The 27,828-nt window shown below is 41.2% G+C and overlaps 2 protein-coding genes and 1 long non-coding RNA gene across 11 annotated transcripts in view; 2 read left to right on the forward strand and 1 right to left on the reverse strand.

Annotated features, from left to right (window-relative positions):
• Nucleotides 1-24,796, forward strand: part of DHRS12 (dehydrogenase/reductase 12) — a 38,459-nt gene extending 13,663 nt beyond the window's left edge. For 5 of the 8 annotated variants that reach the window (XM_032679092.1, XM_032679091.1, XM_032679099.1 and 2 more), the window contains 5 exons: nucleotides 9,352-9,413; nucleotides 10,149-10,253; nucleotides 10,795-10,885; nucleotides 12,223-12,360; nucleotides 14,879-15,920. In XM_032679092.1, coding sequence (XP_032534983.1) covers nucleotides 9,352-9,413; nucleotides 10,149-10,253; nucleotides 10,795-10,885; nucleotides 12,223-12,360; nucleotides 14,879-15,006 — 524 coding nt within the window. In that variant the 3' untranslated portion in view covers nucleotides 15,007-15,920. The other 3 variants (XM_032679093.1, XM_032679094.1, XM_032679098.1) reach the window with 3 other exon arrangements.
• On the forward strand, nucleotides 1,099-2,601 carry LOC116782434. Its single transcript, XR_004355237.1, has 2 exons — nucleotides 1,099-1,264; nucleotides 2,480-2,601. It is a non-coding gene; the product is annotated as an uncharacterized LOC116782434 (long non-coding RNA).
• WDFY2 (WD repeat and FYVE domain containing 2) overlaps nucleotides 20,357-27,828 on the reverse strand; it is an 88,799-nt gene continuing 81,327 nt past the window's right edge. The window contains exons 9-12 of one of the 2 annotated variants that reach the window (XM_032679089.1): nucleotides 27,693-27,794; nucleotides 26,913-27,043; nucleotides 26,456-26,564; nucleotides 20,357-25,898 (exon numbers count right to left, since the gene is read on the reverse strand). In XM_032679089.1, the coding sequence (XP_032534980.1) occupies nucleotides 25,869-25,898; nucleotides 26,456-26,564; nucleotides 26,913-27,043; nucleotides 27,693-27,794 (372 nt within the window). In that variant the 3' untranslated portion in view covers nucleotides 20,357-25,868. The remainder of the gene's footprint in view (nucleotides 25,899-26,455; nucleotides 26,565-26,912; nucleotides 27,044-27,692; nucleotides 27,795-27,828) is intronic. The other variant, XM_032679090.1, reaches the window with a different exon arrangement.

Genomic DNA, 27,828 nt, shown 5'->3' on the forward strand with positions numbered 1-27,828 from the left:
AGGGAAGCAAGTCAAGAGGAAAGGGGAGATGCGGATGAGCAGGGAAGATGGCAAGCAAAGTGGAATGTTCCCCCATAAAAGCCCTGGAAAAGATGTGAGCAAACAATGAGCCAGCAGAGGGAAGAGCTGCTGCTGCTGATACCTGTAGGGCTGAAAGCTGCACCTCTTGCAAAGAGAGATGTGGTGCTTGCATCAACCAAGAGTCCTGATGCTCTGTCTCTGTGCGATGTAGGTGGTTCTCTCAAGAAATTGCCTTTAATGTATTCAAAAGTGATGCATTAAGGAGGAACTGTGGTGCTTCGTGTTTTTCTCCTGTTCATCAGCATCTGAAATGAGGAAGGGGAAAGCTTAGGCTTTAAAGATAAGGCATTTATAGAACTAGCATAACCTGGAAACCACCGTTGGTTTTTATTCTTAGCCTTTTTCCTGTGTTGCTTTGTAAACTAACATTTTAGGTATAAATGTCCTGTGCTTTGCTGATATGGTGTATACAACTTATTTTTTCTACTAGTCTGACTAAATTAAACTGACAAATCGAGAATAAAGGCACAGATTCATTTCCTTCAAACTAATCTTCTGCTAACATTCTTTTGTTTCCCATAGTCAAAAAATTCATAATTATTTTATTTTGCCATCAATTTCCCCTGGCTGCAGAAGTACAAGAACTTCTGCACTGAGAAACGTATTCGCCTTAAATTAGTTTAACCCTCTTGTGGTTTTTCAAACAAAAATCCAGCAGTGTGCAAAGGTACAGTTCTTTCAGAGAGAAGCAGAGTGAAACGAATACTACAGTCTGAATGCAAAAGCTTGTTTTGGTTTAGTTTTAAACATTGAGGAAGTTAATTGCTGATGAACCGTACTAGTGCATCACTTGAATTATATTTTATTGCAAAAGTAGAAGCAGCAAGTTCTGCTTTCCCAGCTGTAAATCAGCCTCACTAGTGATATACAGCTGCACAGAGGAAGCTGAATTATGGTTGTAGCAAACTAGGAAAATGCCTGTATTATCTTTTGTGAATATTACTTATAGATCTCCTTTATTTATTTGTGTATCACTTGCTGCATGGTTGTATAAGAAGTTTAAGGAGGTGAGGCATCCTCTGTTGTCCATCTTCTTTAGAGTTCAAACAAGGACTGGGTTCTTTGCTTAGACCAGTTCTCTCTAGACAACAAAAGGATTAAATTTTGAATCTCTTAGAACAGAGTGGGACTTGGTTGAGCTGGAAGAGGCTGGCTGTACAAGAGGAAGCTTCTGTGCTTGCAGGTCAGACACACATGAAGGACCAATGCTACAAACTGCATGCTTTTTTGTTCAAAATTGCAGATGGGGTAATAAATCGTAACTTCTGGAGCCATAGTAGGAGAAAGCTGTTTGGAGAAACACCTCTTAGAGTAGATGCTGTGTTATTTTCCCAAGCATGAGATGCCTTTGGGTGTGCTTCACTTTGGAGAAATTATTTCTGTGTTAGAAACTACCTGCTGTTATAGGTTCCCAGAGAAAAACTTGGCTAAATTAGGTATGGCTGGTATATAGGTTGGCTGTAAACTAGCATGTGGTCTGAGAGGACAAATTAAATTCCCCTCTCTGTCCCAGCAGCACTAAAGCCTCAAGGGTGATGTGGGCTCAAGACCCCTGTTTAGAAAATCTGCAGTTGTTCCCCTCGGTAGCAGCATGGAAATGCTTGAATGTTCTCTGCAGAAACAAGATAGAATTATATCAGTATCTTTTGCAGATCTTCACATTCAGGGTGTTCCTTCTATGTTTCTTTTGTTTACTTCTGCTCTGGTCTAGTAAAGGAGCATGTAGGTTGTAACTGTCTAATAATGCAAGACTCTGAAATATCAAATGCTTTAAATGCACAACAGAGTCTTTGAATTCTTTATCTGATATCTGATTAACACTTCTATAAGCGGTAAATTTACTCACTTAGGTGTCTGAAATGCTGTGGAGCTTTTAGATTCACTCTAGGAATATCTCCCTCGTAACTGATCTGTTAGTCCATTTCTGAGCATAATGGATGCTAAGAGTTCAGTTCTAATTGGTCATGTGCCTTGTGAAACACATTTTATATCTTGATCTTTTCTTGGACGTATATGGGACAAAAAGGACTGCATATATACAAATTTAATACTGGTTGGAATAGGAAGTAAAATTCCTTTAATGTAAAACACTGCTGACTGGCTAATTGAGGACAGCAACTGAAATAGGATGTGTACAGTCCTCTCTAATGTTGTCAGAATATGCAGGTGGGTGAAGGTCAGGAATATGAAAAATGCAGGTTGATAGTTCTGGCTTTGTATGGTTTGTCTGATATTCAAGTTCAAACTGTAAGCTGCTTTGAGCAGGCAATGGCAGCTGTGTCTGTGCTGGTGCCTGTAGCATCCTTAGAATGGGGCTCAGGCTCAAACACTGTGTGGCTTGTCATGATTCTGTTGTTGATGTCAAATGAAGTACTACTGTTCCTTTTTTCCCTGCTAGAGCCTCAAGAATTGTTGACTGATTGTTGGAGCTCAGTGAAGGTGTAGAGAGCAGAATAGCTGTGGAGCACTCAGACTCAAATGTGGGAGCACTAACCAGATGAGTCTGAAATAGCACTTTGCTGATTGAAACACACCCTCAGTACGAAATGGAGTGACTGGCTTGGGGTGATGTGGGCAGGTTTCCTGAGGAGCTGCCAATCCTGACGGGCAGATTTTTATTTTTGTATTCTTTAGTTTGTGATGTTGCCCTTACATTTCTTCCTGTGGGCTGACCATGTACTCAGGGTTGTATCTGGGAGTTGGGCAGCAACAAGCAATCATTTCATCTGATGAGACTTCCAAGCTTCTGAGTCAACATTTTTTTTAATTTAATTTTATTTTACTTGTTTTAGTATAACTCCCAGCAAAGACTGTTAAAGATGGCCCTATTTAGTAATTTTAGAAAAAAATGTCAGCATTGATAAGCATGTGTCGGCAAAAGCAGCATGTCCTTATTGAAGCATCAGACATTTAGCTGAAACAATCTTTGTTCCTCTATTTTATAGCCTGCCTCACTTTACTTTTACTCAACACATCTTCCTTCTTGACATGGAAAAATGGCATATATGTTACATTTTTATTGCTACTTACCAGCCAAGAGGATGCTAAAACACACTCAGAGATAAATAAATGATGCTCCCAGTATGCACCTTTTCTTCAATCTAATGTGCTCTCATGTTTTAATAATATATAGACATATACATTTACTCTCTGTGCAAGAAGCAGTAGAGCCAGAGGAAATAAGATGTTTATCTATCACAGTAGCAGTACAGCCCATCTATGGCAAACTCCCCAACCTGTATGGGTATTTGTCAGTCTCTTCCCTACACAGTTACCGTATCTAACTGGTGTTTCACACAAGCCGGTGGAGCCTGATCAACTGTGTTCTGAATTACTTGGAAGTCAAACAATTTGGATATCAGCTGCCAGTCTGCCATAAGTTCAGTGCCTGATCTTTGGCAAGACAATCTCACCTGTGAAAAGGAGAGTGTGATACCAGTTTTCTTTCTAAAGAGCTTTGAGACTTACAGATGAGAGATGCCACCTGAAAGGATGAGGTTTAATATAATTGCACATCCACTGTACTAAAGCCTAGGTTCCCAGGACACAGAGGAACCCTTATTGAGCTGAGCTTTGTAATTTGAGGGAAATGTAAACCTTTGTTTTGTCTTTCATGTTTATTGACTCTTCCTATATACTCTGTTATTGCTAGTGCATTGGAATTGACCCTCAGAGACAGCACACTAAAATCTTCATTCCTGAGCTTGTACTCAGGAAAGAGACTCAGGGATCTCTGAGACTAAGAACTGCATAAATTGTAGGCTTGAAAAGATAACCAGGTCAAGGAAGAATGTCAATTTGTTTGTTAGGGGTTTTTTGTGTATTTTTACTTGGACTCAAGAAAAGCAAGCCAGTTTATCTGATTTTTACCAGATGAATGAGCCATTGAAATCTGTTCAATAGAAGTTTTTTGGTAGTTTGTTGTTTGTTTTTTTTTTGTTCCCACTTTTTTTCGCAGTCGAAATAACACTGTTCCTACTAATACTGCAAAGCTCAGGCAAATGAAAAACTTCACTGAGTATGGTGCTGGCTGCCTGCCCTTCTCTGAATGTTAGCAGGCTAGAAACCTCACCAGCAATTTGCCACTGATTGCCAGATAGAACATCAAGCGAAAAACATTCTAGAATCCACCAAGACACTTGTGTCTAGAATAATTGCATCATCAATTAATTTGGTGTTATAAACAGGTAGTGGCTTTACAATATTACTTCTGCTGAAACCATAATTTTCTTTAAAATGGATTTCTAAAGTACAGGTTTTAGGGTCACATTAAATCTGTAAAGCAGATCGGACTGTGTTGATGTACTGTTATTAAATGTGATATCCTGTTGATTTTTAAGTCTGAAATATGTGAATCCTAAGGAGGCTTCCAGGTTTTAGTAGACTAAAGCTCAGTTACAACACCAGCAGTTTGCAAATCTACATTCACAGTGTTTGTTTGTATTTTCTGTTAGGGCTGTTCTTTATTTTGCTTGGTTTCATGTTCTAGATTTGTAGCCTTCTGAGGGAAAGACTAGTGTCTAATACACGGTAGACTGCTGTCCCTTGCACTAGGATAGCTTTCGGTTTGTTCATGTTGTGAGATCCACAGTGAAATAACTGTTGCAAGAACATGCAGAGCTACCTTTCCTCAAGACCTACAAGTAGTGTTTTCCATAGAGTCCCTTCAGCTTCTACATCAGGTCATGGGAAAGGTAGTATAATTCTGTTTAGGAGTTTATGAAGCAGACAGGCTGGTTTTTATAGGTTTTTGGGCTTTTTTTAAAACAACTGATGATATGAATTGAATGTTTATCTCTATAACAGTGCCTCATTTTCTACACTTAAATCATTAATGTTTCACTCTGTGATTGTGAAACCAGTGAATTAGTACTTATCCAGCTTGACAGAATAGCTCACTCTGTGGAGTCAAAAATGGGAGTTATTAATTAGAGCACAGTATTGGATTACTCAACAAATTGAGAAGATCTCAGAGCAAGTGGAGCAATTACAAAACAGGCCACAAGGGAATGTATGGTGATTCAATATTTTTGGTGTTTTGTTTTGTTTTTTTTTATTTAGCAAGTAAATATGAAACTTAAATAAACATGAATGTGATCAGCAGTTGTGAGGGAGTGTGTATGAACAAAATGTGTTCCCATAAAATGCCATGCTCAATACTTTTATGTGGAATGACTATGTGTAATGCATAGATTGGCAACCCACGCTGTCTACTTTACCATATGATACAGTTGGTTTAATGATGTGTAATGGTGGAGTTGCTCTATAGGAAAGTTTTAATTACACTATATTATACATGATTTCCTATTATGTGGGTTAAGCTTCAGGACACAGAGTTGACAGTAATTTTTCCAAAGCAAAGCTGATGTTGCAGAGGCTGTTTATCTTTTAAAAGAAGTTGTACATCAATCCCAGGAGCTTTTTTAACTGGAGAGAACAGGGCAAGCAGGTACTGTGTCAAACTTCATTATACAGAACCTTGTCCAGTAGGTTTTGCTAGTGAGCTCTTCACCTTGGCAGAGTTCATTGAGGGCAAGACAAAATCCTGTATGTGAGTGTAATAGACTGGACTCACCTTCTGCATTCCTGCTGCTTCTGAGCAAACTCCTAAATTCATCTTGTTGGACTCCTTTGTGTCACAGAAAATACTTCTTTTCAAGGGGAAATGCTATATACCATTTCCCTGATTTTCTCCCCCGCCCCTGCCCCTTCCCCTGTTACACTAGTGAGTGAGAGACAATCTTTTGGGCCATGTAGACATTATACCTTCCAATGACAGGAAATGATGATGTCACACAGTCCTAGATGCAGGTATTGCAGCCATATGTCCAGCACTGCCTGTGGGTGCACTCATAGCTCCCTGCCTGCTGCTGGGCTGGAGATGTGTGTGAGCAAGAGGCTGCTGCTCGATTTTCTGCTGTAATTCAAAGTAGCCTGCTCTTTTGCACAGGCACCACCTGTGCAAGAAATGAGCCGTAGTCCGGGAGAACTGTTCAGACAGAAACATTCTGCTCTCAGTTGCTATGTATCCCAGAGGGCTCTCAATTCCTCCTCTGTCATGGATACAACTGCTGCGGAACAGGCACTGGGAAATGTGGTGGCCTCAAGGTTGAGCATCTCCATTCACAGAGTATGTGCTCAAGATGGGGACGTGCTTTCTCCAGAATCCCCCAGGAGTACTGGCTGTCCTTTTTTTCTGGGGAAAAAAAGGTATTCTTTTGTTTCTGACAGAACCATGAAGGTCCTCTCAGGGAAGGAACAGGATCACCAAGATACCCAATGCTCAATGCTTTTAGTGCAAGGCACATCTCCACTGATCGCCACCTTTCCTTTCACGTACTTTTGTGTTAAACTATTAAATAAAAAAGAAACCTCAAAAAATCTGTACAGTTTGAACACAGTGATAGTTAAGCATTAGTTACATTTCATATGCTTTACCTTTTTTAACTAAGCTCCATGGGAGACAAAAATTATTTTTATATCAAGGAAAGGTACTAGAATGCTCAAGTGTTCATTTTGGAAAGGCTGATATCTAGTACACTGGTATTAATAATCAACTATTGGCAAAATGATATACAATTTGGATATTACCTTGATTTCCTTAAGTAGGGGCAGAGGTGAATATTAGTTTCTTCTACCAAATCAGTCTTGGTTTTGCTTGCAAAGTTGTTTGTTTGGGGTTTTTTTTAATCAGAAAAATTTCCTCTTTTTTTTTTCCTATAGTGTTAATACAATCCATGTTTTTATAAGGACTGTGGCAGGCAATGCATTCATTTGCAGCTTCCCCTTGTACTTAGAAATTAATTTCTGTGTTGCTGCATGCATAGCTGTGCTTGACAAAATACCTGCTGTGAGGTACATTGCTGTGCACTGCACAGGCTCTGCACTGGCTCTACTGAGTGTCCTTCCTATCTGCCTGAATAAAAATGTGGAAGTTTCAAGTGATCATGATATATTCCAACCCACAATAAACCTTATTATAAGGTGTATCTATTCTGCTATTACTGTTCTAATTTCATGTGCAGCCTGTTTTGCCTAACAGAGCAGCCTAGGCAAATAAGAATGTATAACATCCAAGTATATTTGTTAAAGCAGTAAGGAGTTTGTGTTCAAACCCTTAAAACGGGGACAGTAGTTGGTGAAATATTTAGTAGTGGGTGAGATTAGATGCTTCAGCCTTAATGCCTGATGCATCACATCTGTGGGTGTTTTGAGATGCTGTTGCTTAGCATAGGAAGCTGGGATCAAAACTATTCTGTTTGTGCTCTGTCTCAAAGCAAATGAGCAAGTGGTTTTGTGGGGCAAAAAGATAGAATGCTCTGGCCTTGTGGGATTTACCAAATTCTTAATAAACTTGAGGAAGAGAGGGGACTCTGGCATTGCAGTTAGTTTGTGGTTTTAAATAAGCACATAAACTTCTGACAAGCTCTAGTTGCTCTAAGCAGGATTTCTGGCATGAAGCATTTCTCTCCTCCAGCTGGAAAACAAAGCAAAACAAAACTCAGTTGTTAATGAGGCAACGTTAATGCATTCATCTTTGCAGCTTTTTGGAATTAACAAATCAACATGAAGCCCCTTAAAAGTGTAAAGTAATCTGCAGGACAGTAAAATCGAGCATCGTCATACATAGCTGGTGCATTGCAGCTCTGCCTTTAGGAGATGCAGCTTATTTAACCAAGACATAATGTTACTTTGCATTTTGAAGAATCCATAGCAAAACAACATGTAATTCAGGCTCTCAACTTGTACTGAAGTGATTTTTTTCTTTTTTTTTTTTTCCATCGCGGCGGCACGGCAGTCTCCCGTGACAGTCACTGGTAATTCTTGTCCTAATGATGTCATCGCTCAGTCTCCCCGCCACCACCAGGGGAGACGTTCAGGCTCTCGTTATTCACTGGCAACTGCCTTTGCTTGCATTTTCTGCTGAAGACAGGCTGCGTTTACTCATCTGCTGCGTATTTGCTTTGTTTGATTTGCCAGGGTTTTAAATATATTATGTGCCTATGGACGTGCCTCTGATTATGTAGAGAAAATGAAGACTGCTGTAACTGACAGGGGAACTGAACAGTTTGTTCACCAAGCATGTGACATGCTTGATTTTGGTAGTTTTTCTTTTTTTCTTTTTTTTTCTTTTGTTTTTTTCCTGTATTTTATTTGGGTGATCTCATTGTCTGTGAGGAAGAGAAGTTATAAAGACATGCTCAAGTCTTTAGGCCTAATGAAAAACATGGCCTCAGTCGCTCATGGAAAAAAATGCATTTATCTCTGACATAGAATTATTGAACTAGAGCCATTTGTAAAGGCATGAGAGGGAAGTAGATGCAGAAATGCTAGACTAAATGGGGCTTGGTTAACTTTTAATTAAACAGAATTTTTTAAAATATATTTTAAATGGGAAAAAAATCTCCGAAGAGATAAAACCAAGCAAAATCTTTGCGTTGCACTCGAGTGGATGAAACATCACTAGGTGTGTCTATGTGTCTGAGTCAAATATGCTAACAGTTGTACACTGCTGGGAATAACAAACTTTGCCGGTCATGGTAACAGCTGTAATGGAATATATTTGTGTGGTGTGTACAACTCTATGCTAAACAAACATGATTAAAGCAGGCAAGGACACAGTTAAGTTTCCCCAAGTAATCTTAGCTTAACCTTGGGCAAGCAGCATTAATATTTTTCCCCCCAAGGATTCCTTATCTTCTATAATGGTCATGCTGGGGATTTAAGAGGTGGTTTTTGTGTGCAACACAAATCAAGTGTCAGTGTACTCTGAGTGATTTCATGGTGAGAGAGCAAAAATGGACGAATCTTAAGTGCATATGCAGAGCCCTAAGAAATGCAAGTGTGAAGCACAATTTTCTTCTCTCATTTGTTACCTGGCCGAGATCTGTGTATATCTGCCACACTTGGTGGGAGGGAAATGCATTCCCTGTTTCTTCACTGGCATCACCTCCCCCCATCCAAGGAATTCCATATCTGAACCATTTTGCCTTCAGATTCATGACTGAATGTAGTGAACAGTTTGGTCTATAGGTACAATAAACATACAAGTCTACAAAATAATGGATATGCTTTTTGCTAAGTAAACGGCAACGTGAACCTCTACAAGTTGAGTTGGCACATTGCAGGTAAAGCAGTAAAAAAAAAAAATCATTGTCAAATTCAGATCAGGTTTCAGAGACTTTGGGTTTTGGGTTGTTATAGAAGGTGGGGGGAGAAGAAAGCATTTTTAAAAAGAAAAGTTAATGTTTGTGCCTATCTGTCTTTTAGGTACATACATCCTGACAACTGCCCTACTGCCCCTCCTGGGAAAAGAAGCTGATGCCAGAGTGGTGAGTCTGTAATACTGTTTAAACAGGGTGTTTTATAGTGCTTATCTTCTGGTTTGTGACAGCAATTCTTTGTACTAGGAATGCAGAATTAGTTATAACGCTGTAAGCATCTCAGAATCTGCTCGGATTTTGCTAACAACCACCTCCTTCTCCAAGGCAAAGCTCCTGCTTGCTGCTCTCAACCCTCCATTGGAAATCAGAATAAAACACTTCATTTAGAAACTTACCCTTTTACTTTCCTCAAGGCAAGTTACCTCCTGCAGCAGGGTGCAAAATACCTACAACAGGAGTATAGGCTTAAAAGAACTTTACAGATCTTAGTGTAAAATAAGACAGCAAGTGCATATTTTAAAATTATATTTCCCAAGTTTTGTATGGCCTCTTGTTTTCTAGTTAGCTTCTGTAAATGCTAAAGAAATAAAATACAAATAGTGCTGTTCTGCTACTTTCTTTCTCCCCATTACTTTTCAAAAGGAAGAAGCACAGAATCCCCCAAATGAATCAACACCACTTTGAATGAAAATCACTTCCTAAAAAAAATTGTATTTCTTCCACCTCATCTTCAGGTATGCTCCACACATGAGCACAAGCATAGTGCAAAGAGTGTGCAGAGGAATCCTGCTCCCTATGGACTTCCAAATATGGCCTGAAGACCACATTTCATGCATGAATGCAATTGTGGGGAGTGCCTGGTTTTGCTTTTCATTCATTTGCTTTTCATTCATTTCATTACAGATAACTGTCTCTTCTGGGGGCATGCTAGTTCAAAAATTAAACATATCTGACTTGCAGTCGGAAAATGGGACATTTGATGGAACTATGGTGTATGCACAGAACAAGGTACAGTCCATGGTATTGAAAGCAAAGCCCAGCACGTGTTTGCTAAGCAGCGCAGACCATCAGCTTTGCAAAAAGCCTGTTGCTTTCCCATTGCATCCAACCCATACAGAGGCACATGGGCAATAATCTTCAGGAGTGTGCTGGCATACCCTTGTGAGTGCATACATCTTGCATGAAGAGCATGGCTGAATTTTCATTTGATGTGATAAAAGTCTCAAGGGGGAAAACTGTCTTTAGCTGATGAACCCTGTCTGCCTGCTTAGTTCTTGCCTACAGTCTGCAGCAAGTAGATGTGGTCATAAAAAGCAGTGCTACTGCTTTATAAATAAGCCTGTGGCCAGGATATGGATGGCAACGGCTGTGGTGGTCTCTGATGAAATTAGCCAGTAAATCTAGTCAGGATGAGCAAGGGTGTATTTCTTGTATACATAAATGCTCTGGTATTTACAGCACATTTGATGTAGTTTATTTCCCTGGGAACCACTTAGGTGGACAGGCTGTTGAACTCAATGCTAGTCTGGCTCTTGTTGCTCTATCCTAGAGACAGCAAGTTGTCTTGACGGAACGGTGGGCAAAAGCTCACAGAAACATCCATTTCTCCGTAATGCACCCCGGCTGGGCAGACACTCCAGGTAACATCTGCTTCACATTCTGACTATATTTTTTTTCTTTTCAGGATTAGTCTAAAAGCAAGAGACGTGAAACTTCCTGGTAGATTTTTCCAACAGGTGCAGTAATTCTTCTCTCCAAACTGGTGCTAGCGGTAGTTTTGTATCCCCTTGGAAGCTCTATTCTGCACAGTGTCTGCTATCTCTGTACATCCAGAGAATAATAATGGGCAGTGAATGTTTCCAGCCCTGCACAAATGCACAGCAGAGCCATAGTTCTTTAAGGTAACCTTTAAGTTACATTTGTAGTGGAACTGTTAAATGCACAGATGTTAAATGCACTCTCTAAGTACCAACATGCAGACATTGGGAATTCATGAGGGGATGTAGGAAAATGGAGAATGCACCCCTGTGAAAGCCCTGTTCCTCTACTCTTCCTCTAAACATTTACTGCTGTCAAGAAGCAGTTTGTCCAGACAGCTCTTTGTCTGAGCTGCAGCTGTTCTTCAGTGACTGTGCCTCAGCAGGTAGGCCAGCATCAGTTATCCAGTATGAATGTTGCATTCCCCAGTATGTTACCACCCCCAGCGCCCAAGCTTGGGATGCAGAATAGCAGTCCCATCTCTAGGTCTTCTATAGGGATGCAGTTTCCCAAATTTGCTTTTGATGACGAAAGCATTTACCCTGTCTACTTTATGCTTGAAAATTACCTGTTCCAACTAAATATCCTGGTATTTGTTTTTCTTTAAAATACATTTATTTTTGCACTGCCTTTGGGAATTTCAAACCTAATGAACCATGAAGTTATCCCACCTTAAAGTTAAAAAACTCTCCAACCCCCAAAAATAAACACCTGCAAGATTGTTGGACACAATGAAATGAAACCAGAGTTTAGACAGGAATTATGCAGTTGGTCTAGGTAGTGTTCACCATACAGTTTTTTAATGCAATGCTGCAACTGGTTTCCTAAAACTGATGAGAAAATAAGAGCTAAAAATCCCATCAGAATACTCATTTTTTGGAATTTCTGTTTTGCCAGTGTTTGTAGTCTTTACAGTTTAGAATGGAGTTGGCACAGGAACCTCTCACTGATCCTGTTCTCAGCTCCTACTAGTTTTGTCCCTGTCATTTGGCCCAAACAAACAACTGATGGATCATGTGGCAGCTTAGCGCTGTTCTCCCGCAAGCCATCATACTCCCTGCTATGGGGAAATACTCATTTTCTTCCAAAAACTGCAAGGTGCCTTCTCTTCTACCTACGCTCAGAATGGCAATTTTAAGCTGTTTTTTTTTTTTTTTTTTCTTTTTAAATCGAAGAAGCCTTGCATGGCAGACCACCATTCCATTGTTATTCTTTCTAGCCGTGAGGTCGTCAATGCCAGACTTCTACGAGAGGATGAAGAACTCCCTGCGCACAGAGGCCCAGGGAGCTGACACTGTGGTATGGTTGGCAGTATCAGCTGAGGCAATCAAGTTACCGAGCGGCTTGTTCTTCCAAGGTAAGGAGGCAGTGTCTTACATTGAATAGCAGTGGAGATCCCTCAGCTGCCTGAACTGTAGGATCCCTGTCTGACCTGGAAGAGGATGAAGGCTGGACCAGGCAACTTGATCGAAGGATAAAGCATTTCTCGAAATCCTTACAAGACCAAAGGTTCAGGTGAATGTTGTGTTATGATTCTGCTTTTGTCCTCCAAAGTAGCTGATAGGGACTTCAAAGCATTTCTTTAGGGAGAGTTGGGGATTTTTTAAATCAAAATAGCTGTATGTAGGACTGTGCCAAGGGAATGTGAATCACAGCAGTCAAACAACATCTTTTGTAATGCTAGGAAATGAGCATCCTTCTCAAAGAGCACTGGGAGATGGCTTTGCTTTGACCTGTTCTTCCTACCATTCCATGCTAGCTAAAACTGACGGCTCCCCCTTTCTCTAATGCTGGGCAGAGACTTGAGCACGGTGGCATTTTTGGCACTGTGAGCATAGGGAGTGGAAAAGTGTGGTAGAGCCTTTCTTTTCTCTCAGGCAAATGACAGGCATCTTTGTAGGAGCAGCTGGAAGTATGGATGCCTCAGCGGTGAAGCAGATCAGTCCAGAAAGAAAAAGGTCAGGGTAATTGCTTACAGAAGCTCAGTACTTTTGTTGGATGTGGCACTCAAATCCTGATTCACCAAATTTCTATATGAAGCATGCAGGAAGCTCAGACTTCCAGAGTTGGGTTGACATTGTCCCTTCTGTCCCACAGACACTCACACAGGGTTGGCTGACAGAAATTTAACCATATCTTTTTCATGTCAGCATGTGGTGCATGTGAAAACCACACATCCCAGCTGGTCAGCCTTCTTTGTAGAACTAGGCTTTGCCTTTTTCTTTCTCTGATCACCTTCTTCTGATGCTTCTGCTCAGTTGTTGTTTCTCTAGATCATAATTCCACCAGGCTCTGCCTTTGGCCTTTTTCTACTCCCAGCTTTAGGGAACACACCTTGGCTCTTTAGCTATAGCTATTGACTTTTGAGAGCTGTTGTCCTGACATGACTGCTCTTAAGGCTGCAAGAGAGGTCCTGTGTCTGTGTCCCATGCCTATCAAATAGTGAAGTAATTTATTTCTCTCTGCTGCTGCCCTTTGGAAGCCACAGCTTCTTATGGGCACTTTTCAGGCACTTTCAGTAAAGGGTTTGGTGTGCAGGAGCACTTTACCACAGACGCCGTGCTTCTGGTCCTAGGCAGCCATTTTCCAACTCAGTCACAGCTTCCCTCCATTTTCTCCGTTCTCTTTTATTCTGTTCCCTCTGAGACCAAACTAAAGCCAGCATTTTTTTTTCCCTGAGGAAAAAATAAAAGGAAGTGAGAACATGACTAGTACTACCAGAATTATCTACATGTGCCAAAATAAATAAAAAATGTTTGACAGAGACTTGCTTTCCAAAGACTAGAAGCATCCTCTCTGTGATGCTGAACTTGGCTTTCGCACATAGTTCCCAAACTTTAGCACAGTCTACTTGAAGTGCTGTGGTTAGGTAGGAAGCAGTTCATATTCAGTGGAGAAGGGAATGTTCCTCTGCATGTTTCTCTCTCCTCAGTTTTCCATGAGAAGTTATGTGGTGTGTGCAGCCAGTTACAACATTTGCTCTTAAGAGAGCAAATGTCTCTGCTCTCCTGGGAAGCCTGATGGCAGCCTGATAGGTTTGCAGAGAAATCTGCAGCACAGGGTTGCAACAGCTTGTTCAATTCATCTCAGCTGGCTGCTTTGGAAGTTGGACTTGCTAAATAGACTAACGGTGCTTCACTAGTGCTCTGACTGTTGTTCCATAGAGACCTGATGGCATTGTCATAAGGTTCCTGGGCTCTAGATACCATGTTTTTGGAGTGAAAAGTCCCTTAGAATGGGTGGTGATACAGCTATATTTACACAGAGGGAGTGAGGAGTATGAGACTTGGAAAACTAAGTAAAACATCAAACTGAGCAAATTTGGTCAGACATCTTGGATACGTGTTACTTATGGCAACTGATCAATCAGCTCAAGTTTCTGGGCATTTAGAATTTAACTATTATTTCTAAGGATGAAAGTAAGCATTTTAAAATTGAAAATAATCCTAACTACTAAGTCCCAGCTGGAGATTTGAGTAGCATTAGAAACATTAACCAGGAGGCAAGGAAACCCCCGTCTCATGCTGCAAAAGTATCCTCTGCCTGCAATAAGTCTCCAGCTATTGCTCTTTGCCTACAGGTGTTGCACTAGTGACAGGGAACAGGTGCAAACCTACTATATAGCCACCTTTTTCTTGTACTGTTCCTAGCTGCAAATGGGATCTTGCTCCACTGTCTGTCACATTGTGTTAAAGAAAAATAGTTCCAGCATACAAATTGAATTAGTTTAATTTCAGGTTCCTAGAAGGTATGTTTCCTGGCTTCAAAACCGTGAGGTATGTTTGAGAAGTACAGAGTCTAGCAGAAAAATATCCTTTCTGCTAGAAGAGAAAGTTAAATGTACCCATCTGGATTTTTTTTTTTTCTCCTTACAGACAGGCAGCCAGTTGCTACACACTTACCCCTGGCAAGCACCCACAGTCCACTGGAGGATGAGGAGAAGCTAATGGCAGTGCTGGAAGAGTTCTCCCAGAATTTTAGATCCAGTTCACCAGGAACTTAGTGTCACTCCTGACACAGTGTAACGATAAAGCTTCTAATTACACAGTAACACACCTGCTGTAGTACACCCCTGCTGTTGAGGGGAAGTAGGATGCCATAGGCCTGTTAAAAATGAATTGGGTTCAGGTGTTCTCATAATGGGGGAGAGCGGTTCCTGTGTCATTTTTTTCTGCTGCCGAGTCTCTCCTACTGTGAATATGCACCTGCTGTCTCAAGACGCACTCAGGTTGTGTTCTTTGAATTGGAAGAAAAATTGGGAGGCATTAAAATAAAACCCAAGACTTCGTAAAGTTACCCAGAATAATTTAAAACATTCAGCACAGAGAAATGCAGAGGAGTGTTCTTTCAGTAGCCTTTGTGAAAGACTTCAGGAAAGAAGTGGGAAATGTTTTAAACAACATTTAACCGCTGTATTTGACGGGTTGGTGGCGTCATTCACTGCATGAGGATTGACTGGGCTCAAACCTATAACTGGGAATGCAGAAACTCTCTTGCAGTCTCTGCTTAGTTTAAATAGAGGAATTCCTCACGGCCTTCAGTTTCTATAAATCAGTGCTGCTATGCAGAAATGATATGCTTACTCATGTTTAAACAGCAAGAATTTAGGAACACTGACAAACGCCTTCCACATTACTTTATGGAGCCAGGGCTGAACATTATCCCATTTATGTTAAGATACCATGAAGTAGGAGGTTTCAACACATAACATACCCAGACAGGGCTGGATCCAGCAGGGAAATGGCTGTATGACTGTCGTCATGAAAAGAAATAACACACTGAGCTGTATATGCTTGCCATTTCTGCAAAAGATTAAAGGGAATTGCTATATCATTATGGATGGATTAAGAGGGGGAAAGGAACACTGTGGGGCACAGGTTTTAGAGGTTAAGTCCACCTCCTGATGAGAGGGTTGTATTTTGTCTACATCTGTTTACTTTCAGACCCAGAGGATGGGATTCATCTTACCTGATCTGTGGACATTTGAATTACTCACTGGGATTCTCACTGTAAAGTGCGGAGAGAGAAAACAGGCTTTTTCAGAGGGATTTACTGAATCTAGTTTAAGAAACATCACCTACAGTCCAACATCTTTCTACTAATGGTAAAGACAGCTCAGACTAAGACACTCAGGTGGGATTCATTTTGTCTTACTTATTTCAGATTTACTGCAAAGCAGTGGTAACACATTTTCTCATGAACTGTGTTTATAAGCCAACTGCCTATAGAACTCAGCCAGCTGGTCACACTGTTTCACACATGGCTCAGACCAGTGTGGTAGGACAAACAACTTAGACACAAATATAACACAGATGTTCTTGAGGTCTCTGCAGTGACTGGTAGCTAAGGTCCTGCAGATGGGTGCGGGAGAGCTCCTTATATCTGCTTTACATAATTTTATTTCCCCAAAGATACCCTCCTGGCTGATTGCATTTACTAATTATTCAAAGACCTCCCATAAAGTATCAGTTTAGGAAAAAACTTCTCTTTTCAGCCTATTATCAGTCTCCTTGGAAATAAAGACTTTACTGTCAGAGAGGCCCTGAAATAAGCTTTCCCATGATAAGCAGTGCTAAAACAAGTGAGGCTGTCACAACTCTTCCTGAAGAGGCTGGGTCAGCGTTCAAACTATTGCTTCACTTATAACTTTGTTGTAAACTGAACTCCTTCTTACACTACAGTGAAAGAAAACAACAGCAAGGCTTGTACAGAGGTTTATTTACTACAAGTCTGGTATTAACATTTTCTATAGTTCCAGCTGTTAAATACAGTTACCCAAAACAAGAGTATAGCTGGAAGCATATATAATAACTACATTTCTTAATCCAGTAGCTGGAAGGCTAATAAAAACATTTACGTTATCAAGTAGTTAAGTTGCTTCTCAGCTCTGCAGTACAGAAGAAGTTTAATGACTGGTATTTAAATAGTTCATAAAAATAAAAAAAGTGTGCTATATATATCTATCTATATATATAACACATTTTAGTCCACGTTCTGCACTGATGTATTTGAATGGCCTATGTTTTTCATTTTAGTCACAGCTTAAAAATGAAGCCAGAGTTCAGAAAACTGCTTTAATCAAAGTTTGGTCACAGTGTAAAAGAGCAACATGCTATGGTTTAAGAGCGCTTGTGATTTAAAAAGAACTAGAACACAGGAGCAGCAATTAGAAACAAAATCCAGAGTCTTACACACTTTGGTATAATGGTCCTGATGATGCTTTATTTCAGCCTGATTCCACAAGAGCAAACGCAGCATGTGGCTTGTAAGCCGGCGAGAGGCTTTGTGTTAATGCAATTCAGAATGACTTGTACCTTCATGAAAGTAAATACATTTAGTGCCACTTACAAAGCTTTATGGGCAAAAGAAAAATGGCATCCAGTGACAGATGAACAGAAAGAGAAGGTGGCACAAATCCTTGCTAAGCAGTGCATGCTGGGGACTTCTGCACGCACCTGGTTTATAGGAGCAGAACAAGCACAGCAGCTGCTCTTGCTGCCCTTCCTTGTCCACACTCAACCCAATACTTCTTGTGGCAGCTTTGAGGCTCGTATGATTCTGACCTCTGTTGTTAATTATTCCCCTTCTGAAGGCTTTCGCATTTTTCTTCATTTGCTGAAGTCACGTATTTGGGAAGTTTTTGCTCTCCTGGACTTTGCACAGAGGAATGTATCGCCACAGACCACATGTGGAGCCAGTCATTTCCCCTTGTGTTGATGGAAGGGTACTGCCCATGGACAGTGGGACTGACTGCAGTGATGTGGGGCAACTGCAACTTCTGGTTTTTGTCTTGGATGAAAATTTTAGGAGGTCAGTTTATCGGGCAATTCTTTCAACTGCATTTCCTCTTAAGTTACATTTCTGGGGTGATGTTTATTCACTGTTTAAAAAAACCCTGAACAAAACCAACCTGTGATTGATTAAAGGTATAAACAAATGTTTGTTGTTTACCTTTGAATAGCAGGGCATTTCCACACATACCTCGCTATTTTGGAGTAAAATGCAAATACCAACTGTTTGCATTTGCACCAACACATGCACCAGCCTCTGTGTTCCATTCCCTAGGAACAAGATGTGAGCAGGGACACCGCTTGCCAATAAACACAACTCAGGTGGCATATTGAACATGCACTGCCTGGGCTCAAAGAAGGGAGTTCTGCTATAGACTTCAGTGTAGCTTGACTTAAGTCAGTGCTGCAAACTTCAACGTAAATTTATTTGGTGGAGGACAGTCCCAGCCATTTCAATTGTCAGTCCAGTCACTGATTGTATTTTTATAATGACAGAGCCTTTCTATAAAAGACATGACAGTTGGAGCAGTAGTAGTTTTCATTAACCAGTATTTAACTTGGTGAGTGGATAGTGAACATGGAGTTATTCTAACAACCTCATGGTAATTGACTCCAGTGGAGGAGGGCAGCTATAACGCAATTTAATCCATAAGTTCCTCTTGTGTTGCTCTCTCACCCTCCCTGCAAAAATAAAGCACCCCATCTCATGACACGAGATCCTACTTAGTAGAACTAATGCTGGTCAGCATCTACCCACTGTCTTTTTAAACTGGTTGTTACCACTCTGACTGGCAGAGCGAAGCTTCAGATCTTTCCTGGCTCAGCTCACGGTATTTTCCCTGTTTGTCTCAAGCTTACATCTCTTGCTTTGTTTGGGCACACTGGGGCAGATGCATTGACTGATTACAGGAGATAATTTTGAAATGCAAATAAGACAACTTGAAAACTCCATATTCCTACAGTCATCCAAAAAAGCACTTATCTAGACAATCAAAGAAAGCAAGCTTTGAAAAGGCACTGAGTCTGATGAGGAGCAAGTGCAACAAAAACACTTCTGGGACTAAATGTGACCAAATCCAAGAACTGCAATTTGTGAAGTAGGTCAGTATTTATGTTCTAGAGGGAGCCATCAGATAAACTTGAGGAAAAATGATGTATTCCTGTGAAGGAAGTTTGTTTTCTCTCAAAACAAAAGCTAATGCTCAGTTTTACAAAGATAAACAGCGTTAGCCTGGCCAAAGCTCTTCAGCAGGACAGGTTTCTACCCTGCTGCCATGAGAAACAACTCAAACCTTTGCTGTACCAGCAGTGCCAGTGCTATTTCACAGGTAAAAATATTGTCCAAACAGAGGAAGAGCAGTAAAACCTGCACTGATTCAAACTTCAGGGAGAGAGGCCCCAGGAGGTGCCATTTTCCTTGATGGTTACAAATCTTGAGCATCTTCCCTTTACTTTCCAGTTCAGAATCCACAGGGAGCCTTGAAGTGATGCATAAACTGTGCAATTCCTCCACTGCCCAAGCACCCTGCTTCCCTTGGGCTGCTCACCCCCTGCCAGGCGCTTGGGGGGAGAATTCATCATGGCAAAGGACACATCCATAGAACAGTTGTCAGTTTTATGACTATTCACGGAAGAGGCAGGTGAATGAGTCCAATCAAAACTCAACAAACCAAATTCCCTATTACAGACATAGAGAAGGAAAAGTAATAGCCAGAAGCTGATAGAAATTAATTTAGTGGGTTTAAGATACCACAGTTTATTCAGCTGCGAAGGAGACACACAATGGAACAGAACTGGAAAGTGTTACAATAAAATCAGTGGAAAAGATGGCCAAATTGCTGAGCATCACTCCTACAAAACAGTGACCTGAACAAAAGCCAGTAAGACTTTTTTTTTCATATAAAATCCCTCTAATCTGAAAGACAACAAAGCCCACAAGATATTGGTCAGTATGGTGAACTTAAGTTTCCAAGAAGAGTCAAAAGCAATGCTTGGCCCTTCGAAAAGTAAACCACACCTAAAACTAGTGCTAATGACAAGGATGTAGCAAGTAAGTTTGTGCACTTATTTATTTGTGAAAATTTCTTAATTACTTGGCCATGGCAACCCCACAGAATTTTCTTGAGATGGGACAAAATAGGGGTGACAGCAATGGGTCTTTCACATCTGAAAGAAGCCCTGATCTGTTATAAAATATAAGTACCAAGGTGATAAACTCTTTGATAAATGCAAGTTATTTAATGTTTTGGAACTGGAGAGAGGCAAAACTGTCTTCGTAAGGCCCAACACCTCTTCTGCACCATCTCAGTAGTGATGTGTCTCTTCCTCACCGTTTTAATGTTTAAGTGCTTACGCATTTAATGCAGTTCTCACAACACTGCTTGAGGGAGATACTATTTGGCTATTAAACCAAAGAACAAGAAATTGAAGTCAGATCTTCATTGACTCAATCTACTAGAAGAACTCTATGTTCTTAGTGGCTTCTGGATCCTGACCAGGGCTGCTAGTCAGCTTACAGTGTTGGGATGGGGATGGTTTGGCTTTGTACAGTTCTGATGAATATTCATTTCTATACTACTGGCTTTTTTTTTTTTCTTTATATGCTGATAACATTTCTCTCCTGGTATCTGTTCTTTGCAAAGACTTTGCCAGGAGACTGCACGCTTTTGTTTTCATTTGGGTTTGAGTTTAATGTCCCCACTTGGCAGCAATTTCTATTGAACTCAATCTCTTTCTGTTCTGAACAGTACAATGTGTCCTTGCAGCAAACAAAATTTCAGAGATGGCCAAAGACAGGTCAAAAGGGAAAATCCCCAAACTGGGAAAATGCAATGAAAAGTCACATGTGACCGCACAAAGTTAATCCAAAGAAGGGCAACGAAGATGGTGAAGGGTCTGGAGGGGAAGCCGTATGAGGAGCAGCTGAGGTCATTTGTTCTGTTCAGCCTGGAGAAGAGGAGACTGAGGGGAGACCTCATTGCATCTATAACTTGCTCATGAGGGGAAGAGGAGGGGCAGACACTGATCACTTCTCTGTGGTGACTGGTGACAGGACCCACAAAAATGACCTGAAATTGTGTCAGGGGAGGTTTAGGTTGGATATTAGAAAAAGGGTCTTCACCCAGAGGGTGGTTGGGCACTGGACCAGGCTCCCCAGGGAAGTGGTCACAGCACCAAGCCTGACAGAGTTCAAGAAGCATTTGGATGATACTCTCAGGCACATGGTGTGACTCTTGGGGATGGTCCTGTGCAGGGCTAAGGGTTGGACTCAATGATCCTTGTGGGTCCCTTCCAACTCAGCATATTTTGTGATTCTGTGATCTCAAGTTCCAGAACTTCAGGTTACTGTCAAACTAAGGACCACTTTTTTAATTCCAAAGAGCAAAGAGTTCCTGCCAAAATTCACAGGATGCAGTTTTGAAGAGAAAAATCTGTCTTCCTCAATATTACACAAGAGGTCTTCACTGAAGGGACAATGCATCCTGAAAAAAGGATCAAGTTTGTTATTACTGTTACATATAATTGTCACACATAGAAACAAAGTCTTCTAAGCCCTAACTGAAAACATGCCAGGTGCTCCATGTGGTCTTCGGGAAAGGACATGGTCTGTAAAACCACACATAGGCCAAATAGGCCTATTTCCTCTGTGCTACAGAACAGAATTTTGGTCGTTGTTATCCAAATCCTGTTAGTACCAGCGAGGACAGACATAGGTAATATTTGCTAATTTGTTAGTAGTTTAGATTTAAAAAAAGATACTTAATACTTTTTTCCCTAAGCCATAGAGTAGACAGAAATGTTAAGTGGACTTTGAATCACAGAATGACTGAGGTGGGAAAGAACCTGCAGAAGTCATCTGGTCCTTCTCAAGCAGGGTCACCTCGTGCTAGTTGCCCAGGATCATGCCCAGTTGGCTTTTGAATATCTCCAAGGATGGAGAACCCACAAACAACTTCCCTGGCCAGCTTTTGTCAGTGCTTGGTCCTCCTCACAGTAAAGCGTTTTCTGATGTTCAGAGGGAACCTCCTGTGTTTCAGTTTATACACATTGCCTCTGTCCTGTCACTGGGCACCAGTGAAAAGAGCCTGGCTCCATCCTCTTTGCACCCTGCCTTCAGGTATTTATACACATTGATGAGATCCCTCCGAGCCTTCTCTTCTCCAGGCTGAACAGTTCTATCTCTCCCAGAGATGCTCCAGTACCTTCATCATCTCAGTGGCCCTTTATGAGACTCTGTCCAGTAGTTTCATCTCTCTCTTTTACTGGGGAGCACAGAACTGGACACAGATGGAAAAAAAAGTTGCATATTCCTTTCTAACAATGATTTCCTCAGCAGGCATAAAGCAAACTTTTTTTTCCCTACACTTGCTTTGCATCATTTTTTTTGCACAACCAGCCATCCCCCTTCTTTTCAGGAACCAACCCCACTCAGAGGGAACATATCTATTCTATTCCCAGTACTGGAGATACTCATGCCACCCTCTCATGGAAAGTGCAGTTATCATTACTGATGTGCTAAGAGTCAACACGCTGACATTCAGGTGATGGCCTCAAGTTCAGGAGGACAAAGTATGGAGGTCACCTGGGTTTCATTGTAAAAAGCAGCTATAGACAAGGGTGCCAATAGCTGAGCACATGAATGTCACCATTCAGGATTATTCTTTGTTAGACTGGCTGACTTTTAGTCTTTTGCACCACCCTGTTTCAACCACATCTAATCATGATGTTAGTCTTCTTGTAGATTGGAGGACCATCATTGCAAGCAGTTGCAAGCATTCTTTTCCCTTCATACAAATATTTTCAGTTTAAAAAGACTGAAGTTTGGGGCTCAGGTTGTCCCACCTGGATCAAGCCACCTGCTCAAGCACTCTGTATGTGACCAGTGCCTGCCCCATCACCTGCCTAAGCACTACGGACACAGTTCATTGTAAAGCCAAGAATAGCAGGGAGATGCTCTAAAGAACACTGCTTCCTCCCCCAAGGAAACACCAGCTAAGTGAGAAATGAAAATCACTTTTTCTGATGTGAAGAGCAAAGGGAGGACAGCATTGTTTGTACACCCCTTGTCATAGCAGGAGGTATCACTAAAAGCAGCTGCCCTTCAGGAACCCTGGAGAAAGGGCACTTGGCTTCATTTGAGTGTGTGTGGATGTGTGTATGCATGTGGTGCTGCACAGTTTACACCTGTATCAAAAGACACCCTCTTTCCAATAATGCAATTCATAAAAATAGCTCAGGTGTGTTAATCAGTAAAATTGAAAGAAAATGACCAGGCAACAGGGATCACTTTTTGGGTGGATCTAGTAGACAGAAGAAAGTAATAGAAGAGGAAGGCAGGTGTTTTAACTCTCCCAGTGTCATATCCTCCTTACTTCATTTGGAAGGTAAAAGAATTACTGAATTACAGACATCTATTTTCACTTCCTATCTCTACATTATAGCTTTTAAGGGCATAGCAAAGGGACAAACTTCCCTTCCCCCCTCAGCTTCACTTTTCAGCTTATATAATTTTCTAAACCCAGATGAGTTTGTCCTGCAACTGCAAGATAAGGAGATATTTAGCTTAAATTCAGATAACCCTGCAGGTAATTCAGTCAGAAAGAAGAGCCAGGAAAATTTTGCAAAATGGATTTATATACCCAACATCTACTCAACAAGCAACACTGAAACCATGACTCCTTGGAAGACAATGGGGGAGTGGCCAAGAGTTTACTGCAGAACAGTCCAAACACATGTACCTCCCATATTTAGTCTCCTTCGGAGTCAGTTCCTCATCTTTGTTTGAACATTATGTATTCAGGACTAGGTGCTGACCCAGGAGCAGATCCTCAGCTTGCTGACTCCACCACTCCATCAGCGGAAGCACAATTCATGCTGGAGTACCAGATTTGTTGCAAATGCTGTCTCCTCAGAAACAGAGCACTAAACTGTCCTTTAAATCCACTTTGGTGTGCCCATGTTTCCATCACCATGAGATACACTCCCTGCACAGCAAAGCAAGTCAGGTCTTTGGCCAGAAGGCCCTGAGTCCGAGGTAACACAGAACATCAAAGTGCAGCAAAGTTTTGTACATCTTTTCAAGCTGGAATGAAATATTGGCAGGCAACTTGCTCATCTTGCATAGCTTCAACAGCCAAGAACACTTCAGTCATCAGAAAACATGCACAAGTTGTAATGAAAAGCCTTCTAAGAGGAAACAAGTTTCTAGTTTCCAGGAGAGAAAGTGGGAGGACTTAGAAAACAATTAACACTCAAGCTGGAAAAATAATATTTTTAGTGCTGTGTGAATTATGTTTGAAAATATGCTTTAAAATATGCTGCCTAGAGGGGAACTATCAACAGGCTGTATGACCAGGAAAGCCAAGGTGGCATTATTTCAGAGAATGTGACTGCAAAATGCTTCATCACAGTTTATAGGATGTTTAAAAAGAGAATTTTCCTTGAAAATACATAGCAGTCCTGTGATGCACACATGAAAGTCCACTCACTCTTTACTGCAGCAGCTCACCGGACCAGAATTAATGCCATGGATCGTGTTAACCTTTTTTTTTAACTCAAAAGTGAATTAGTGTTGGATAAACAAAGGAGAAGCTTTACTTTCTTTTGATGTTCTAACTGAAGAAAGAACACCAGGCTTCTCTAGGTGGCAATGAGCTCTGTAGTGGTAAACATCATGGCCTCCCCACTTTAGAAGGGAAAAGTAAAGTCCAAAATGGGGCAAGACTGAGCACCACCAATGTCCTGTGTCACTGCAGCTACAGACTACAAGGCCTGCTGAAACAGTGGATACAGGAAAGCCCTTGGTCTGGTTTGCAGTTCTACTCTCTACACCACTTTCTTTGAAGTGCATCAGCCGTACCATGCTAAAATTTGAAATGGATTAATGGAACAGAGAGTTGACCCTTCAGAGAAGATCTCTTTGGAAAAAAAGGGGTTTTTTTCAATCATTCATCTTGACAATGCCCTTCGAACAAGGTAATTTTGGTCAGTCCAGGTTTTTAAATACTGTTTATTTTTAAAAGAAACCATAAAATATGACAACAGGACAATGGGCGTCATTCAGCAATATCAGTTTTGGGTCTATAGAGGAAATTAATAAAAAACATCAGCATTTTAAAAAAAATATGACTAACCATATGGAAAACAGGAAAAACAAAAATCATCTTCAACAACTCAGACAGATATAAATGCTGAAATGTTGCTGTGCAAGGTAGAGGTAGAGGTAGAGGTTAACCAGACTTTTCCAACCTACACCAGTTTTAGATCTGCCCACCCTCCATGCACACACTCCCAAAAGTTCCTGTTGACAATAATTTCATTTGAATCAGCCTGTCAGCTTCATCAAACTCAAACAAGTCTGTGTGTTCCTTGTAATGCTCTGAGCTGGAAAACTATTTCAGTTTTCTGTAGAAATTAGTTGCTGAGCAACCTGCCCCCTGGTTTTGCAACTTGTGCAGCAAAGGAAGAGGCAGGAAGATTACACAGACCAATAAAATGCTCTCTGGATGATGCCCACTAGGACAAGTAGATGGTAGAGCCCTTTTAGGAATTGCAGTAGTCCATCAGCTCCTTGGTGATGCACCCAGAGAACATGCAACACTGCACTTGGGGTTCCTCCACTGAAGAGAGCATGGTCAGCAGAAATATCCCAAATCAATAGGTACTTGCTGTGGGAGAGCTGATTGCCTAATACAGTCTGTTGATACCAAAAACTCACATGGTAGGGCACAACCCAAGAACCCTCTGTACAAAGCAGTAAGTGTCTTGACATAGTTAAATATAAAAACTAAAAATTGCACTGCACACAGATTTTCCAAACGAATTCAAGACAGCTGAAGTCAGATTGTACAAACCGTTAGTTAAAAAAATACCTTCTTGAATATTTTGAGAAGTGGAAAGAGTCTTCGTGCAAATGTTCAGCCTTGATCAAGCAGAGGACATAAAATTGTAAACGCATTAGTTCCTTTCTCATCTGCTGTATGCACCCAACGTTATCTATCTTCTGCAGTATGATTAGGGTTAGAAAATCGGTTTCATCTGTAAATGTCACCTTTCCAGTTCCACTGATGTAACATCAAGACACTACTGGTGTCATATCCCACAACTGTCAATACAATAAAATATAACAACATAGTGAATAATGGTTAAAGACAATAAAATACAGTGTAAATATAATCTTTAAATAATTTGCACTCATGTCAGTGGTGGAGGTTGACCAAACAACACTCTGTATGTCACTATGTTTTATCCCTATGAGTCAGGTTCATAGTTGACCTTAAAAGAAACCAAAAAACTCCCATTACATTGCTAACTTGAATGATCAGCATATTCATAACACATTGTGAGGATTTTTCTTTTTTAAATTAATTAAGCTGTTATAAACGTATTCATTATTTTAACTATTTCTTTATCTAGCCACACTGAGATTTGCCATGTTGAAAGAAAGCTGGTCTTCCTGGAGGAAAAGCTACAGTTAGAACTTGTCCCAGCCTCCTTCAGGCAATAACTTTATAGACCAAGACCTCCTTGGTACTTATTGGGCAAAAATCCACTAGTGAGAAGCCTCTTGTGTAGAAGAAGGCAGACAGGACATAGTTGCAGCCACATGGGAGAGTAAGGGGAAATGAAATACAGGAGCTAGAGAACATTCCTTGCTCCTACCTTAATAACCTTGTCTGTCCCCGAGGTCAACAGCCATCCCCTGGTGGCATCAAAGTGTACGTGAACAATGTTGTGCTTACTGTCGTGGAAAGTAGCTGTAGGCGCCCGCCTGAAGAAAGAAATCCAAAAATCAACAAGAACTGCAACTGCAGGATTTTCCCCCAAATTTTTCTCTATTGAGGGAATAACTATCTGTCTGCTGCTGTAAGCCATTAATTCAGCAGTCACTCCGTAAACTCTACCATGAGACCCTTTCTGGCATGAAAAGAACAGGGTAGAGGAGGGCTCCTCTATCCCTCCCAGCTTGATAGTCACCCCAGAGGCTTATCTTGCTGAAAAAGCCCAGGGATCACCATGCCGGGCTGCTCCCTCCTGGAGCCTCGCATCTGCCCAGGTCCTTCCAGATGCAGAAGTTTTGCCCCATTCCAGTGCAAGCCGGCTCAGTGTCCACACTTACTCTTCATCTGTTATGGACTCGTGACAGCTGTCGCAGACCCTCACTTCAAACTCAAACCCCATCAGCGGGATGGAGGAGCGCTTGGAGCTGCATTTGCCGCACACAGCTTTTCCACACTTCCGGCAGTGATGCTGTAGGAGACAACATGCAGAAAGACATCTTAAGCCACAAAACCAGATCAGGTCACTGCTCAGGTCCCACTGGTTCTACCATCTCATTCCAGCAAGACCCAGCCAAGGCTGCAGCAAACAGGAAAGTTTCTCAAATTCCAGGAGAACATGGAGCACTTTTTCACCTCTTTCCCAAAAGTCTCCGTCTGCAGCCCTCTCCTGCTGAGCAGGAAAACACAGCAGCATGTTTCAAGCAGACCAATAAGCCTTTTCCAGTACAGCCTGAGCAGTTACACACGTTTACCCAAACTGTTTGAAAACAGCTTTGGTTCCAGCACAATCTCTGAAAATCAGCCGCAAATTTCTTTCTGTAACATATTTGATTAAAATAAGCAAAATCCCAAGTGGCTAAAGCCATGGAAGGCCCCAAAACAATCTATTGTCCAACCAGTCCCTTTGCTATTGGGACTGGTTGGAAAAACAAAAGTGTGTTCCTCACAACCCAAAACCCAGCCTCATCAGTGGGGCGTTCACTGTCCCACTACTGAGCATTGAGTGGAAGAACGAAGTGCAAGTTCTCAAAGCTTTAGGGAGAAAAAGGTTACCACAATCTATTATGAGAGGAAAGCCTAATTGCAATATGTGAACCCATCAAAGGACACATACAAACCTGCCTGAGGCCTATTTTCTTACTGTCCCACATTTGCTTGAAGTTCCAGAAGAAAGGCTGGTCACATTTTTGACAGGAATCACTATCCAGCCACTCAGGGGTCTGCAACACACATGCACATAAACACAAAGTGGAA

Source organism: Chiroxiphia lanceolata, chromosome 2, assembly GCF_009829145.1.
Source record: "Chiroxiphia lanceolata isolate bChiLan1 chromosome 2, bChiLan1.pri, whole genome shotgun sequence".
Taxonomy (NCBI): domain Eukaryota; kingdom Metazoa; phylum Chordata; class Aves; order Passeriformes; family Pipridae; genus Chiroxiphia; species Chiroxiphia lanceolata.